The sequence below is a fragment of the Prionailurus bengalensis genome, chromosome B3 (genome assembly GCF_016509475.1).
Source record: "Prionailurus bengalensis isolate Pbe53 chromosome B3, Fcat_Pben_1.1_paternal_pri, whole genome shotgun sequence".
In the NCBI taxonomy this organism is placed as follows: Eukaryota; Metazoa; Chordata; class Mammalia; order Carnivora; family Felidae; genus Prionailurus; species Prionailurus bengalensis.
This window is the reverse complement of record NC_057355.1, coordinates 120,404,630-120,421,357: the sequence shown is the minus strand read 5'-3', so window position 1 is coordinate 120,421,357 and position 16,728 is coordinate 120,404,630. Positions and strand designations below refer to the sequence as shown.

At 45.4% G+C, this 16,728-nt stretch overlaps 1 protein-coding gene across 5 annotated transcripts in view; it reads left to right on the top strand.

The window, feature by feature from the left end:
• Positions 1-16,461, top strand: part of AREL1 (apoptosis resistant E3 ubiquitin protein ligase 1) — a 49,806-nt gene extending 33,345 nt beyond the window's left edge. For all 5 annotated transcript variants that reach the window (XM_043556628.1, XM_043556633.1, XM_043556629.1 and 2 more), the window contains 15 exons: positions 1,892-2,061; positions 2,302-2,482; positions 2,689-2,936; positions 4,664-4,741; positions 5,648-5,789; positions 5,921-6,042; positions 7,012-7,087; positions 7,819-7,928; positions 8,839-9,018; positions 9,188-9,313; positions 10,008-10,137; positions 10,225-10,283; positions 12,712-12,801; positions 13,206-13,381; positions 13,487-16,461. In XM_043556628.1, coding sequence (XP_043412563.1) covers positions 1,892-2,061; positions 2,302-2,482; positions 2,689-2,936; positions 4,664-4,741; positions 5,648-5,789; positions 5,921-6,042; positions 7,012-7,087; positions 7,819-7,928; positions 8,839-9,018; positions 9,188-9,313; positions 10,008-10,137; positions 10,225-10,283; positions 12,712-12,801; positions 13,206-13,381; positions 13,487-13,589 — 1,991 coding nt within the window. In that variant the 3' untranslated portion in view covers positions 13,590-16,461. The remainder of the gene's footprint in view (positions 1-1,891; positions 2,062-2,301; positions 2,483-2,688; positions 2,937-4,663; positions 4,742-5,647; positions 5,790-5,920; positions 6,043-7,011; positions 7,088-7,818; positions 7,929-8,838; positions 9,019-9,187; positions 9,314-10,007; positions 10,138-10,224; positions 10,284-12,711; positions 12,802-13,205; positions 13,382-13,486) is intronic.
• The last annotated feature ends 267 nt before the right edge of the window (positions 16,462-16,728 follow it).

Below are 16,728 nucleotides of genomic sequence, written 5' to 3'. Positions count from 1 at the left end.
GGCTTGATCCAGAGAGAGAGAGGAAAATAAAGAAAGAGATACAGAAAGTGTGTAAAAAGAATAGAGTGAAAATGCCTGATTAAACAAACAACCAAAGCAGAGAAAGGAAAAAAGATACATATACATATGTATTATATTTTATATGTATCTGTATGTAATATATAGACATAATATATGTTATACATTTGTATATATTATATAAGTCAGAATTGACCAAAAATCAAATCAGAAACTATGAGCCTGATTCCAAAGGGGGGGGGGGGGGGGAAGAGGAGGATAGAAAGAAAAAGAAGGAAAGAAAAGAAAACCCAACAGACTAACATACAAAACTGCAGGACAGTTGTCTTTTGGGGCCTGGGACCGGTGGCTCTGCTGGTCTGCAGGAGAGGCCGTCTGGCTCTGTCAGTGTCACTCTGGTTTGGTCAGTGTCAGTCCCACTCCAGTAGATAAGCAGTTACCAGGTACGGAGGGGCAGGGTTTGGTCAGTGTATCGCCTCCACTGGGGGCCGCTGTCCTGTTCCCTGAAGCCCCACCGTGTTGGTGATGGGGAGAAAAATGGAGACGCCCCAGTCCCTCCTCCCTGGACCAGGGCTTGTCCCGGGCCTCCCAGGCGTTAGGCTAGTATTCAAAACCCAATGTCTTAAAGGATCCGCACCACACAGCCCTGGTTCTAGGGTAACGCCACTCCACCCATCTGACAAAGGGCCTCTGGCTGGCCAGTTCCTGCAAGATCTTTTGTCCTTTGTGGGGGCAATAAATCCTCGAACCACGGTACTCGAGGGAGGGGACTGTCCTCTCCCAATGTGCCCCTGAGATCACTGCCGCGCCCAGGGGCTGACTCCCTTCCCCGCCAGGCATGTGCCCTGGACAGCGGCTCCGGTACAGAGAAAGTCACACACCCTTGAAAACGCTGATCTTCAGCTCCTACGGCTGTTTGCAAAGTAGACACTGGCACTCTCCGTATTTCTCGTTCCCCAGTCCGTGGTCTGGAGAGGGTTTTCTCTTGTCCAAACACAATATCATACTTCCATAGCCTTTCTCTCCCTTTTGTCTCTCCACAGAAGGGGTTCCCTCCCCTCCATTCCTACACTGCCCATTTTATCTCTCCGAATTCACATACACAAACCTCTGTCCCATCAAGCTGCTTTGTCCACTTGTGGAGATTTTTCTGTGACTCTGCAGCCTGTATTCCTGGGTGTTCCAAATGTTCTGACCTCAAAACAGCTGTGTTGAGGGATGAGGGAAATCCCAGTCCCCCTACTTCTCCGCCGTCTTAACTCCTCTCCGTATAAATTTTAGAACAATATTTGCTATATCTACAAAAACTCTTGGTGAGATTTTTGATAAGAATGATATTAAACATGAATATCATTTGGAGAGGATTGACATTTTTACTATGTTGAGCTTTCTAGTTCATGAACTTGGTGACCTCTGACTTTATGTGGACCTTTTCGTTTCTTTCACTAGCATTCTTTAGTTTTCAACATACTACATGTACATGTGTTCTTACATTTCCACCTAAGTATTTCTGAGTTTTTGTGTTTCTTTGTTTTGCGGTTGTTTAGCGCCAATTTCTGAGGCCTGCCTCACTTGTAGGTTCCCAGTGAGACTGTAGACACAATGTAGCTTTCAGTTCTGTTTCCTGTGAGTCCTTTTCTCCTTTTGTTTAGTGCAGCAATGGTTAGTAGTGCAGCAGTGGTTAGAAATTTGTGAAAATGAGTTCCCCGGTTCATTTGAATTAATCTTTTTCTTTCTTTTTCTCATCCTCTTCATGGTGGTGTTTATCCCTAAGAATTGGGCAGGACCCAGCTCTCTGGGACTCACTGATTGAAGAGATCTTTGTGCTCCGATAAGCTGCCCGCTAAAGATTAGATTCCATTGTCTGTTTCAGGAATGGTGGTTCCTTCCAAGACCAAAATAGTGTGCCATTTTTCTACTCTTGTATTGACCTGTGGACAGCCACACACCCTTCAAATAGTGCCCCGAGATGAGTACGACAACCCTACCAACAATTCCGCGTCCTTGAGAGATGAGCACAATTACAGTTTGTCCATTCATGAGGTAAGCAACTTCCCTTCTCTGTGTGCTCCTTTTCTGCCATTCTCACCCTTACTGATTCACTTCCTCTCATCTCCACCTTGACTTCTGTACTGTCCTTCCTGACATCTGACAGTGCCCAATCCCATTAGCAATTATGAGGCTTAGATTAACTTGTAATAGGAAAGTTCTTTGTAAAGAGTAAACTGCCATGCACTAGGGCAAATTTTCTATGTTCACTGATGCTCGGTTTTCCTCTTGTAGCTCGGTCCTCAAGAAGAAGAGAGCTCTGGTGTCTCGTTTGAGAAGTCTGTGACCTCCAACAGGCAGACCTGCCAGGTGTTCTTGCGACTCACCCTGCATTCTCGTGGCTGCTTCCATGCCTGCATTTCATACCAAAATCAGCCAATCAATAATGGTGAATTTGACATCATTGTCCTAAGTGGTGAGTTGAAAGAAAAGCTCTGATTTAGTCCTGGTCCCAGGCCACTTGTTCTTTGTGTTGTCTGCGTTCTTCTGACCAACCTCACAAACATTTGCCATCTGAGCCACACTTGGCTTAGAGTCCTCTGGACTAAAGGTCTAGTGACAGGTCTTTCCTTTTCTCCCACGTCTCCTACTTTACAACCTTGTTCCTTGTTACTGCTTCAGAGAATGAGAAGAATATTGTCGAACGCAACGTGTCCACCTCAGGAGTGAGCATTTACTTTGAGGCTTATCTTTATAATGCCACCAACTGTACCAGCACACCTTGGCACCTTCCCCCCATGCACATGAGCTCCTCCCAGCGCCGGCCTTCCACAGCCATGGAGGAGGAAGATGAAGACTCACCCTCCGAGTGCCAGACCCCTGAGAAGGTGAAGAAACCGAAGAAGGTGTACTGCTACGTGTCCCCAAAGGTTGGACCGCTCACTCTTGTCTCAAAATCCCCTTGCCTAAACCTGCATATATTTGGCGATCGGTAATAAAACCACAAAGCATTAGTGTGAGAGTCAGGGCAAGATCTTTGACTTGTAGGTTTTCTGGGATACCAAGAGAGGCTACTTAAGCTTGAGCAGAAGATTGCGGCCCCCCCCCCCCCCATTTTGCTGCACATGTTTGGACTGGACTGGATTAAGACTCTGTCTAGAAGGTCTGTGTACCTTGGTGCTTTAGAGCACCTGAGGCGTTCTGCCCTTTGATTGCTTCTGGGAAGGTGTTTCAAGGAATGGCTCTCAGAGTTTTAAAGAAAGCTACTTTTGACCATTAAAAATTTTTCACTAGTATAAAAATTACTGTTGGCCCCTTCTGCTGTTTTGAAACAATTTGATCTTTCATTCTTGGATTCATGAAACCACAATAAATGCATGTCTCTCTCAGGCTACAAGATTGGAACACAGAAATTTTGGCAGAGGCAGGGAGGTGAACTTCCCAAGGCCCCTGAGCTAAGAGGCACTTTGTGTTAGGATTTTCTTTTGAGTATTTGTATTTTGCTTATTCATTCAGACCTCGGAAAACTGAGCTCTTGAAACATCCCATTCTGTCCCTTTAATCTCATAACCAAAACTGAGTCCCAATTCCGTTCTACTTCAGACTTTGCTAAGTGTCATTAAAAGCTTGTCCTGCTTTGAACTAGGGGAGTGGGAATGAGGGCCAGGGTGAGGTACAGATGAAGCTAGTTTGACCACGAGGTGGTAATTGTTAAAGCTGATGATGGGTTCATCATACCATTTTCTCTTCTTTAGCATGTGTTTGAAATTTTCTTAATGAAGAGTTTGTTTTAAATCAAGAAAAAGCCAGATCTGTACATTTAGATAACAGGTTTTTTTTAGATTAAAAGTGATTGGCTTTGTCTTTTTCTTTTTTATAATGGTATAAAGAGACCCTTCTTTATTCTCACCGTTTTTATGTGCTTTTTTGTTTGCAACCACACAACCACCTTTACCCTCCCATCCCCCACCTGGCCTCCCGTGGCAAATCCTGGGTACCATTCTTTTTTTTTTTATTTATTTTTTTTAATGTTTATTTATTTTTGAAACAATGCGAGAGACAGAGTGCAAGCAGCAGAGGGGCAGAGCAGGCAGAGGGAGACACAGAATCTGAAGCAGGCTCTGGGCTCTGAGCTGTCAGCCCAGAGCCAGACGCGGGGCTCAAACTCATGAACTGTGAGATCATGACCTGAGCCGAAGTCGGATGCTTAATCGACTGAGCCACTCAGGGGCCCCCCTGGTTACCATTCTAATAGAGATAAAGCAGCGGGTAGGGGCCACAGGTATCTCCTGTCCATTGAGGAAGTCTGAGCAGCACTCAGCTGAACAAAAGGAGATTTTGATTGTTTCTAGGTAAAATGTTTACTCATAAAGTGAAAATCTGATCTCAGACATTTAGAACTGGTAGTAAGACTTGAATAGGAAGATTATGAAATGTCTGTGTGAAATTGCATTGTCAGAGTAATATTTTCAATTTGCCTGTTTTAAGATAGAATTGATTTTATATTTTATTTTAGTACTAAAAAAGTATCCTCTTTGTCCCTAGAGGGAAAGGGTTATGAGGAATGGAGGTAGGGACTCCGGTTTTTTAATTACAGTACCCAGATAGACCCTTTTTATTTATCACTCACTTCCTTTTCTGTATGTTGTCCCTCCAGCAATTCTCAGTGAAGGAGTTCTACCTGAAAATCATTCCCTGGCGCCTTTATACCTTCCGAGTATGCCCAGGAACAAAAGTAAGTTGAACCTTACATTTGGTTTATGCTGAGCAGGCTTCAATTCTGGAATGTTTCAGCCTTTCGTTTATTCCTAGAAGGGCTTTTGGTGTTTCTGGAAGTTCTTACTGTGCACACGGAATTCATTGCCGAATAAAGAAAGGGTCGTCTTTTGTCCTCACAACGTGGCATGAAGAATACAGAAGTTCTAGAAAGACACGTGCCTAAAGAAACAAGAATTAGTAGCAAATCAGAATTCTTCAACAGTTCTCTTTTGCCCCGAGACTAAGTTAATGGAGAAGGTGTTGGCAGTTCTGGCCCAAACTTGGTTTTCCAACATGCTAAAGCTAACTCTTTTAGAATCAGCATTCTCGTTTATTAAAAACATTTGTTTTAACTTTCTGAGCTTTTGGAATCTAAAGGCAAATTGCTTTCCTCCAGCCAGTTTGCCCAACCTCATCAGGTATTTGTATATCCTTCCTGCCTTCAACAGTGTATGTGTGTTTCTATATGTATATGTACACACATACACACACACACATACACACATACATTTACCTATAATAACCTTGATAGTTTTTTTTATTTAAATTCTCGTTAGTTAACATACAGCGCAATATTGGTTTCAAGAGTACACCCTTCTTATATTTTATGTTAGGAGGTCTGTATTGTTAACCTGCGATCCTCACTAAAGGCAGTCTCTGTGGCTCCAGTAATTTAACATAAGATTGGATTGTAGAGCACGGAACATAAGATTGGATTGTAGAGCACAGAGATGAAAAACACAGTGATACACTCCTAGTAGGTACTGACTTAGAGAAAACAGGCTTAACTTGCTGGTTGGTTGGTACTGAAGGTTAGGGATACGGAAAGTTTTTGCTGGATTTGAGGGTTTTATACTAAACCTTTTCTTTTGTCCTTTGTTAGTTTTCATACCTCGGCCCCGACCCCGTTCATAAGCTCCTGACACTGGTGGTAGATGATGGCATTCAGCCGCCCGTGGAGCTCAGCTGTAAGGAGAGGAACATTCTCGCAGCCACTTTCATCCGCTCTCTCCATAAGAATATAGGTAAGATTGGACAGGGGTTCTGACAGGGAAGGCAGTGACCCCAGCCACGCTGGGCGTCTGAAGGTGTGGTGTGGACTGCACAGGTGTCTTGAGATGAGGCTGTGATCATGATGGATCTTCTTGCTCCTCAGGAGGCTCCGAGACCTTTCAGGACAAGGTGAACTTTTTCCAGCGAGAGCTTCGGCAGGTGCATATGAAAAGACCACATTCCAAAGTCACCCTGAAGGTCAGCAGACACACGTTGTTGGAATCGGTGCGTAAAGTTTCATTTCCGTTGTCAGTTGTCAGGATTTTGCAACTAGAAACCTCTTTGGTGTTTGGTTATGTCCTGCAGGTTGAAACCCCAATTTCCCTTCTCTTTAAACATCTCTGTTAAAAACTGCTCTTCTCTTTGTTTGATTGTGTACTGAGTTTGGAGTAGATTTGTTCAAGACCTGTTATTCAGGGGAGAGACTAGTTGACACGTCGGCTTTATAATCTGTACTGAACTCATTCCTGAACCATCTCCTGGAACTTGTGTGTGGGGAAGGTAGAAGTAGTGGTTGACAGAAGAAAGTTCTTATTCTTGAATCCCTGGAATAGAAGAGCTCTTGTTGGATTAAAAGGAAATGACTTTTGTTGTCACTCTGGTCTGATGGAAAAGGAACACCTGATGTGTGTCTGTCTCCACTGCACAGACACTGGCATAATTCTTGCATTCCTCAAGAATGAGAAGGCTTGGTCCCTGTCCAGAAAGTGTTTGTGATGTTTGGCTCTGGTAGGTGTGACTGGAAACCCCTTTTCTCAGCCACATTCCCTGTGTGGCATGGCTCCCTGTCTGAACATAGCTTGTGGATAAAGATTTCTAGTGAACACTGTACTTGAAAACCAGGACTCCTTGGTTCTCTTGCTGACAGCTTACTAATTTGAGTCCTTTTTATTTCTTCACGTAAGAGTTTTCTAATTAAAATGAGCATTAAAAAAAAAAAAAGCTTCAAAACTTCCCAACAAAGCAATGGTATAAAGATGAATTAGGTTGTTTTTTAAAATCTTAAGTTTCTTCCGGAGATCTGTGCATTTTAAATAATAAGATGGCATGATTAAAGCTTATATCTGAGTACTGTATCTCCTCCAAGTACTAATGGTTACAGGGACAATGGCATTGTTCTTGTGTTTTTGTGTTGAACACCCAAGAGATGCCAGCCAGTCTTCTGACAGTTTCCTTCCCTTCACTGCTTTTCAGTCTCTGAAAGCTACTCGGAATTTCTCCATCTCAGATTGGAGCAAGAACTTTGAAGTGGTTTTCCAAGATGAAGAAGGTCAGTTTTAAAATTTCATATTCTTTTCCTTTTTAAGTTTATTTATTTTGAGAGAGAGAGGGAGAGATGGGGGGTGGCAGAGAGAAGGGAGTAGAGAATCCCAAGTAGAGCCCCATGCGGGGCTCCATCCCACGAGCCGTGCGATCATGACCCAGATCAAGAGTTGGACACTTAACCGACCGAGCCACCCAGGTGCCCCTCATATTCATTTTCTTTAACTCTCTTCCCCACTCCTCCTCTCCTCCTTACCTGCTTTCCACAAAGAACAAAAATATCCCCCCTACCCCTGCCCCTGCCCAAGCTTATTTTCCTAAAGGAAAAAGAAGTCATAAATTGAAACAGAAGATGTGGTGTTTACTGGCCAGGTAGCTTGGTGGAGCCTGTAGAGCACAGACAGAGGCACTTGGAGGCAAGCGCTAAGAGTTGGGACCAGAAGGGAAGGTAGTAACCTTTGCAGAACAAGAGAAAAGTCCATTTCCTGGGATCTCTGATCTCCCATGTTTCCATACTAGGGGGCATTAGCTTAGTGAACAAAATACCTTGAGTCCTTTAATCCTACAGAAAGGGATGGGATTTCCAAAAAAAAAAAGCCCGCAGTATATGTGGGTTGGAATGGGGAAACACGTAGTGGAATGGAAGGAAGGTGGAGAGTGTCGAATGATGAATAGAGGAACACAAGCAACAAGAGGTGGTAGGCCAGAGTCCCTTTTTATTTTTATTATACCTTTCAGCTCTGGACTGGGGAGGGCCTCGCCGGGAATGGTTCGAGCTAATCTGCAAAGCATTATTTGATACCACCAATCAGCTCTTCACCCGATTCAGTGACAACAACCAAGCATTAGTGAGTTTGCGACTTCCCTGTGGGCGGGCGGAAAATGTCAGTTGCATCACAATACATAACTCCAACAAGGGTTTGAGATCATGCAACTGTCCTGGAAATCTGACAACCTGTGTCTTGTTCTTAATTTCGATACTTACAGTATGAACCAATTAGATTGCTTCCCTCCTCTTTGCCTTTATTATTTCATGTGCAAAATAAGAGAAAATGCAGACGATGAGTATTTGACTAAAAAGTATTTTAGTGCAATGGCCATTCTGCTAATTGCTATTATAATGATTAAGCCACTTTTCTCAAAATATACCTAAGGCCATTGACTTTTGAACTAGATCTTTGACTAGGCAGAGGTATAAACAGTAGAGAAGTAGACTTCGTTTGAAAGAATTTCAGGTTTAGGGAAAAGACCTCCCATCATCCATTGGTTAACTTCCATACTCAGCCAGGGACCACAGACTTAATGTAAGGTTCTTCTATTTACTGTAAATCCATCTTTGCCCTCTATCTTCCAGTCAGTCTAAATTACTCATGTTAGCTACCAAACAACTAATGGCATTTAGACAACTCTTTGATTCTAACACTGAAATTCTTGCTTCCTTGGGATAGAGTTGTTGGGGAGGGTCTTTCCAGAACCAGGCTTGAAGAAAAATGGCCCAGAGCCTTTATCTATTTATTTTTTTAATATTTATTTTTGAGAGGGAGGGAGAGAGAGAGAGCAAGCGCATAAACTCAGGAGGGGCAGAGGGTGGGGGTGGGGGACAGAGGATCTGAAGTGGCTCTGGGTGGACAGCAGCAGCGAGCCTGATGTGGGGCCGGAACTCATGAACTGTGAGATCATGACCTGAGTCAGGGTCAGAAGCTTAACTAACTGAGCCACTCAAGTGCCCCAGAGCCTTTTAATCTCTTTCTTTCACAGGTACATCCCAATCCTAATCGCCCTGCTCATCTACGCTTGAAGGTGTATGAGTTTGCAGGGCGGTTGGTGGGCAAGTGTCTCTATGAGTCCTCTCTAGGAGGAGCCTACAAGCAATTGGTCCGAGCTCGATTCACCCGCTCTTTTTTGGCCCAGATCATAGGCCTACGTATGCATTATAAGGTAATGTCTTAGGTATGTGTTTTTACCAAGGCTCCTGGCCATTAATTCTGGAATTCCTCCACTCTGCGCTCATTGTTCTTAACGGGGGAGGGGTAAGTGGTTCCAAGCAGTTACAAATTGCCTTTCTGGGTACGAGTAGCCATGTTCTGTTGTCTTTCTGTCTTCTCAGTACTTTGAAACAGATGACCCAGAATTCTACAAATCTAAAGTTTGCTTCATCCTCAACAATGACATGAGTGAGATGGAGCTGGTCTTTGCAGAAGAGAAATATAATAAATCAGGTCAATTGGATAAGGTGAGAAAGAGAACCGAACTTGGGTCCCGTGGTTCCCAGCCTGCTCTACAGCAGGGCTGTCAAATGGAGCTTTCCGCAATGATGGAAATGTTCTTTATCTGGGCTGTCTTTTGGACACCCAGCATGTGGCTTGTTATCCACCAAATAACTGAATTTTTCACTTTATTTCATTGTCATTAATGTAAGCACGTGAGGCTAGTGGCAACCATATCAGGACATTGCATCCCACGGTTGATGATCTTGGCCCATTTAATGGAGCGAAAGACACATGTACCCATATATCCTACCCACTCATCCTTTCCAGTAGAAAAAGAACTTAGTGATAATGAAGTGTCACTGCATAAGTAGCTTTGGGGGGACGGCAGTGTCCCAAAGGTCAGTAGGGGCTTAATTTGGGATCATAGAGACATGAGGCTCTTGCTGACAAGGAACCGTAATATCTTCCTGTTCCGTCCCCACTAGTTGACCAGGTCAGAGAAGACTCACTCCGATACCGTAGTAGCTAGTAGAATGTGCTGTGGTAGGACCGCTGAAGCTTAGTAAGTATATGAAACCAGGTGTGTTACGAGGTTGAGGGTGCAGCAGACGCTCATTGCTGTGATGGAGTTCGATAATGCTGTTTATGGGACGTAGCGGCTGAGTGTCGTCAACTCCCAGCCACAGCCTCCCCCGTCTCTTTTGCCTCTTCTTTCAGGTGGTAGAGCTCATGACAGGTGGAGCTCAAACCCCAGTCACTAATGCGAATAAAATCTTCTATTTAAATCTACTGGCCCAATATCGACTGGCCAGTCAAGTGAAAGAGGAGGTGGAACACTTCTTAAAAGGTGAGAGCCTGTCTGTTCTTGGTCTTGAGATAAAAATCCCCGTATCCACAAAGTGGGTCTGGCTTTAACTTGGCTACTTTGTTTCAGGTCTGAATGAGTTGGTCCCTGAGAACCTTTTGGCCATTTTTGATGAAAACGAGCTTGAAGTAAGTGCTTGCAATTGCAGACCCCCATTCTTGACTGGGTATTTGAGTGTGTACGCAGGAACCAGCTTGTTGTGTCTTCTCTTATGAGATGAGGTGGGGAAGTCCTTTGTTCTAGAGTTGGTTTCCCTTTTGTGACCCTCCCATGCATTTACCCTTTCACCAGCTTTCAGAACATTAGAATGTGAAAATTAGAAACTGTAGCTAATTACCCTTGAAGAGTAATAATTAATAGCCATTTATTCATCAAATATTATTGATAACTGGTTGAATAGTAAAGAACATTGGTATTTTGTGCAGTCCTTGTAAATCCCATGACATTTAAAGTTGATTTTAGGGAATAATAGAATATTTTGTACAGAGACTATTGTCTCCTGTATGAGAGACTTACACAAACATCCTTTGGACATTTGAAGCATTAGAGAACTAGCAGTGAATAGGACAAAGCCCCTGCCATCATGGAGCTATGTCCCAGGGAAGGAGACAAACCAAAAGATGTGACATATTTCAAAGCTTGGGGTCACAACGCTATATAGTTAATATATTCTTATTCAGATCCTGTAACAACCGAAAAATGCTATAAGATGGTGAATGCCATTCTGTAATTATCAAAATAGAACTTGTGGGCAAAAAATAAAATCAGTTGGTTACTTACTTGCTGCTCACAGATGATACATACAAGGCAACTTATCAGTTCCCACTTCACACAGCTTTTATGAAGAGTGTGTTTTTGCAAACTGTTGCCTGTAAGGAGGAAATTCTTCAAAAATGAGAAAACAAAAAAGCAGTTTCACGTGGTCTTATAGAGTGTTTATTCTTATTAACTGAATTGGCTTCAAGAACAAGAATTAAAGCCGGGTGCAATTTTCATCACATTTGTACCTTCATACATGAAATTCAAACAAAATGAACGCTCCATCTCTCAGCCTAAAGTTTCCCATAGACTATCATCTAGTGCTGTTTATTTTGGGGGCTGAGGAATAGCTAGCTACTGGTGTATTTTGTTTTACCGTGAGGCATGGCATTTGTAACAACGTTTAAAAGTGAGTAGGAAGGAAGGACACAGTCTCTTTCAGTTACTCGGCACTCTTCTCTCACTCATTAGCTTAGCAGGTTCTTCTTGAAGGAGGCAAGGCTCCTCAGGTTTAATTTGGGCTTTTCTGGTCTCTTGATTAGGATGTATCTTTTTTTTTTTTTTTTAAACATGTATTGATTTTTGAGAGAGAGACAGAGACAGAGAGAGACAGTGCAGACTGGGGAGGGGCAGAGAGAGAGGGAGATACAGAATCCAAAGCAGTCTCCAGGTTCTGAGCTGTCAGCATACAGGCTGACGCGCGGCTCGGACTGACGAACCGCGAGATCATGACCTGGGCTGAAGTTGGACGCTTAACGGACTGAGCCACCCAGGCGCCCAAGATGTATCATTTTTTATAACTATTGAGTAAGTACTCACAGTCTGCTAAGTCACATGCTGGAGCCTGAACCAAATCAGGCTCAACAAGGATGTTTAGGCCTAACAAGGATGTTAGGATATCAACAAGATGTTTAGGCCTCTGAAGTCATTAATGTTCTCATTTTTTTTGGTATACTTTTTAATTTATCTGATCAAGTAGAGGCCGGGCTAAAGGGAAGGTAGTAAAAGTTCAGTCCACAAAAGAAGGATGGATCCCAATCCACAAAAGAAGGGAAACAGAAAAGGCCATCTGAAATATTCATAGGAGCTGGGACTTTTCATCAGAGGGAACGGGCCTGCCTTTTCTTCCTGGTGTTCCTAGGCTCTCTCCAAAGCAGACTCAGTAAATACTTGGTTCTTTTTTTGTCCTTTGTTTCAATTCAAAATAGTCTGCAGCAGTTTTTTGTTTTGTTTTGTTTTGTTTTAAACAAGAAAGCAGTTCTTATTCTGTATGCCTTTTTATTTTATTTTTTTAGAGAGAGAGAGCTTGTGCGAGTAGGGCAGAGGGAGAGAGAGAATCTTAAGCAGACTATGAACCCAGTGCCGAGCCCGACACAGGGCTCGATCCCACGACCCTGGGATCATGACCTAAGCCAAAATCAAGAGTCAGATGTTGAATCGACTGATCACCCAGTAGTTCTTAATTAGGGGTGCACATCAGTAACGGGAAACTTTTTCAAAATACACAAGTTCCTAACCCATTCCTGGAGATTTTGATTCCGTAGGTCTGGGGTAAGGCTTTGGGCATCTACATATTTTTTTAAAAAGCTGTGTGATTTTTACCACGCTGGTTAGGAACCATTGGCCTGTTATAATTAATTTTCCTAAAGCAGAGTTCTGGCATTATGATCTCACCTTATGGTCTTTTTCCTGGTGTTTTCTTTATTCCATATTTTGCATGTTAACACAGGCAATTTTGACCTTATGTTGCATCTTTGTCCCCTGATTGTCCTGGTAACACCTGACTATCTTCTCCAGCTGCTGATGTGTGGGACTGGGGACATCAGTGTGTCTGACTTCAAAGCCCACGCAGTGGTCGTTGGCGGCTCATGGCATTTCAGAGAAAAGGTAGGTGGGCTAAACTTCCTTTCATTGGATTTGTGCCCTGTTACAAGGAAAAGCTTTCAGAAGAGAAGTATCCAGGAGTCAGAAGTATCCAGACGTATCGACTGGGAAAAAATGACACATGAGGGAGAGACAGGTGGTTGTCCAGGCAGAAGGGAGCCCTGGTCCCTCGGCGCTGTTGTGCTGCCTGCCACAGGAGTCGTACGTGAGAAATGCAAAGGAATAGAACCAGGCAATCAACGACCACCCTGCTGACCGTGTGACAACAGAAATTCGTAAAGAGGTTGTCGACTGTAACCATTGCTACCCTTGTCGCCCACTTCAGAGTATCCTCTTCTCTCCCCAGGGTCAGATCCTAGGCTGCACACTTGAGTGTGACCCCACCTTGTGCTCTCTCTCTCTGGCAGGTCATGAGATGGTTCTGGACTGTGGTTTCCAGTCTGACCCAGGAGGAGTTGGCTCGGCTGCTACAGTTCACAACAGGCTCCTCTCAGCTACCACCCGGAGGTTTCGCTGCCCTCTGTCCCTCATTCCAGATTATTGCTGCTCCGACCCACAGCACGCTCCCGACTGCACACACGTGGTGCGTACCAGACCGTCCAGTGCACGCTCACGGGGGAGGGTCGTCCCAGCCCCTGCCAGTGCTTCTGGCAGTGTGAGTTAATCCCTTCTCCCCTTGCCCTTCCAGTTTTAACCAGCTGTGCCTCCCCACGTATGACTCGTACGAAGAGGTGCACAGGATGCTGCAGCTGGCCATCAGTGAGGGCTGCGAGGGCTTTGGCATGCTCTGACCGCCCTCCTGCCATCCACCTGGCCCTGTGCTTTCCGGAGCACCTGGGTGCAGGTAACAGCGTGATAACACTGACCCAGACATCCACGTAACGTACACGGAACCATCGGCCAGAAGCTGCTGCATGCTCCCCAGTAGCTGGAGTATTTGGTCATCTGTGAGCTGGATCCTTCCCTTGCTGCTCCCTACACATCTCTCCCACGGGCCGCTTGGGCACGGTGTGTCATGTGAGCTGCTCACTCAGTCACGAGAGGAGGACCGTGCTGCCGTAACTTCATTTGGTTCTTAGAAGATCTCGGTGGCAGGAGCTGTTTCACTAGCTGAGGAAGATTACACAAAGGGCTCGGCTTTCTTAGAAGGCTGGCCTCCTCCTTGCTCAGCCTCCTCTGCTGGTGTCCCTGAGAGATCCCCTCTGCAGCCCTCACTACTTGACCTGAGGTGATGTGAGTCCCTCTTGTGGGCATGGTGATTGCCTCTTCTCACCAGGAGCCGGGAGAAGCACCGCGAGGAAGGGGCCCACATGAGCAGTCTTCATTTTTGTCCCTCTCCACAATGGCAGGCTCAGGCCATGGCACTGGACTACCTCTAATGGGGACTGATAGCACAAAAGGATTTTTTTTGTGTGGTGTCAGAACTGGAAAAGGAGCTTTTTCCCTGAAGGCATTTCTGGAAATGATCATTAATCCATAAAGAACTCTCTACGCTTTTTTTTTTGAGTTTGAGCCAGTGAGAAAAACAGACCCAAGAATGTGAAAGATAGCTGGGCTATAGCTTCCAGTGCCGAATATGATTTTCCCTTAGGGCCCGGGACACATCTAGGCACATGGCTGGCTTGAAGACTACTGACGTTTGTCCCTGAGTTTGTTCTTTACACTGAGGTGTGGCTGGGCCTGGCCACTTACCTTCAACTTATTCAGTCTGCTAAGAGCTAGGGATTCTTTAGCTTTCTACGGAAGAAAATCTTGTAGCAAGCGATTGAGACAGTAAGAATAGCATGCTAACGATGCCTGGTTCTCTCTTTGCTTGGTTTTCTCTGGCAGCACTGAGGCAAGGGAAAAGGGACCTGTGGCTCAGTCACAGGTCCTTGGGGTCAGGGCACAAGGAACATACATAGAAGAGCTGTGTCAGACAACAAACACCCAGCTGCTCAGTGACTTCACTCTGTCAGTTGCCAGCAGGAGTCCCAGTGGAGGGAGGACGATCTAGTAGGTTCGGTTACACGATGACTGAAGAGAACCTGCAGCTGTCTCTTGGAAGATCACACCATCCTTTCTCATTACAGTTTGAATACACACATCTTCAAGACTCAAACTCTCATCAACTCTCCCAATTTCTGTGTTTAAGAAGGCTTTGCTGCAAGCTACCCTTCTCACCGGGGCATTCAACTCTGAGAATATTACAAGCCATCCTTACTGCCAAAACCAGCAAGTACAGAGGCCAGAGATGAGGCAGGACTTATGGCAATGCCCTGGCCTCCCGGAAGCATGTCTGAGCCCTCCCGTTCCCAGGGATCACAAGGAACAAGCCCTCCCGAGCTGCTCCCGCTGCTGCCTGACCTCACTCCTTCGCAGTCGTCATTTGTCCTTGGCATGGGTGCTGACCTCACTCATTCTTGGGGTCTGGGATCCAGCGTCAGGGCCTCGACACCCACAGGGTCCTCCATGCCACACGGTCACTGCTCTCCTCAGGGACCAGGACAAGGTGCTGCTGCTCGCCCCAGTGTCTTCCCATGGGACACATGCAGGCGAGTTTCGTCATCACCCCGGACAAGGCGACGTTGCCCCTCGGGCCCGGAGAGGGGCTTCCAGCTGGGGGTACGTGGGCTGGTTCTGCTGTCCTTGGCAGTTGATCCTCTTCTGGACTCTGCATTCTCCCCTCCGTGGCCCTCCAGAGACTGCTGCTGGAGCTCGATTTGATTTTCTTGGCTAGATCTGGCATTTTAAGCTCCAGTCATAGCACTTTTCAGAGCATCCTGGGTGCCACCGCGGCTGGCTGCGGCCGCTTGCGTGCCTGTGGTGGGCCTCGGCCCCAGGGTCTTTGTGTAACAAAACCCTTTGATACTGTTGTGGTTTTCTACTCTTCCAGTGTACTCCCTCTCCCAAGTCTGTTCAGAAGTATCTTTGCTCTGTTTGGCCTTTTCCTTTTCTCTTTTTTTCTAATCTTGCTCTGGTACTACTCAATATGGGAGAAAAAGGTACATGTCAGAGAGAAGGAGGAATATGTGTTACTTCTCGGGCAATTTTTACTTTCGTGTTTCTTCTTTTGGCCGGTTCTTTTGTTTATGCCCTTGTGGCCCAGGTACTTGGGGGAGGCGGGCTGAACGACTGGCCTTTTAGTGTCTTTGAAGGAAGCCAAGCAGCAAGTGAACAGCAGGGAGAGCATCAGCGTGTTTTCTAGAGACCAAGCCCTGCTGCAGGTTCGTCAGGCCAGGCAAAGGGGCCAGGCAGCTGTAGTGAGACTGTAAATATTTTGTACAGGAAATAAATATCGAAAAGGGTTATGTAGCGAGTGACTCTTCTTTAAGTGGCGACTCAGGGCTCAAACCGGAGGTGGGGAAGGAAAAGAAAGATTTGGAAATGTTTTTGCATTTTCCCAGTAATTCAGAAGCTCCCAGCGCCAGGTAGAACGTGCGCACAGAGCCCTGGCCTGTCCCAGCTCTTCTCGCGCCTCCGTCCTTCCCTGACCGCTGTCCCTGGTGCCGGGCGGGGCCATGGTGCCTGACAGGTGCTTGCGCCCACCTCCTGAACAAGAAACCAGTGTGGCAAGAGCAGAGGGTGTCTGTTTTCATCAGTCTTTTAAACATGAATTTGTTGTTTTACTATGTAAGAAACTCAGCATAGAAAATTTGCAAATAAAAAGCACGAGAGAAATAATTCACCTGCCATCCAGCGGTAACCACTGTTAAGTGATGTGTATAGCCTTCTGGTTTGTATACAATCACGCTTATTTCCACGCCTCCTCTCCCCCTCCCCACTCTCCCCGAAGTGTGCTGGCATAGCAGACAAAAATACTGCCTCTCAAAAAGTTTGGAGGCGAGGGGCACGTGGTACCAATTCTTTTCCAACCAAAGGTAAGCGTGGCAGAAAACCAGACCTCGGGGCCCTGGCCTTATTGGGGAAGTAATCTTGGTGTCATTACTT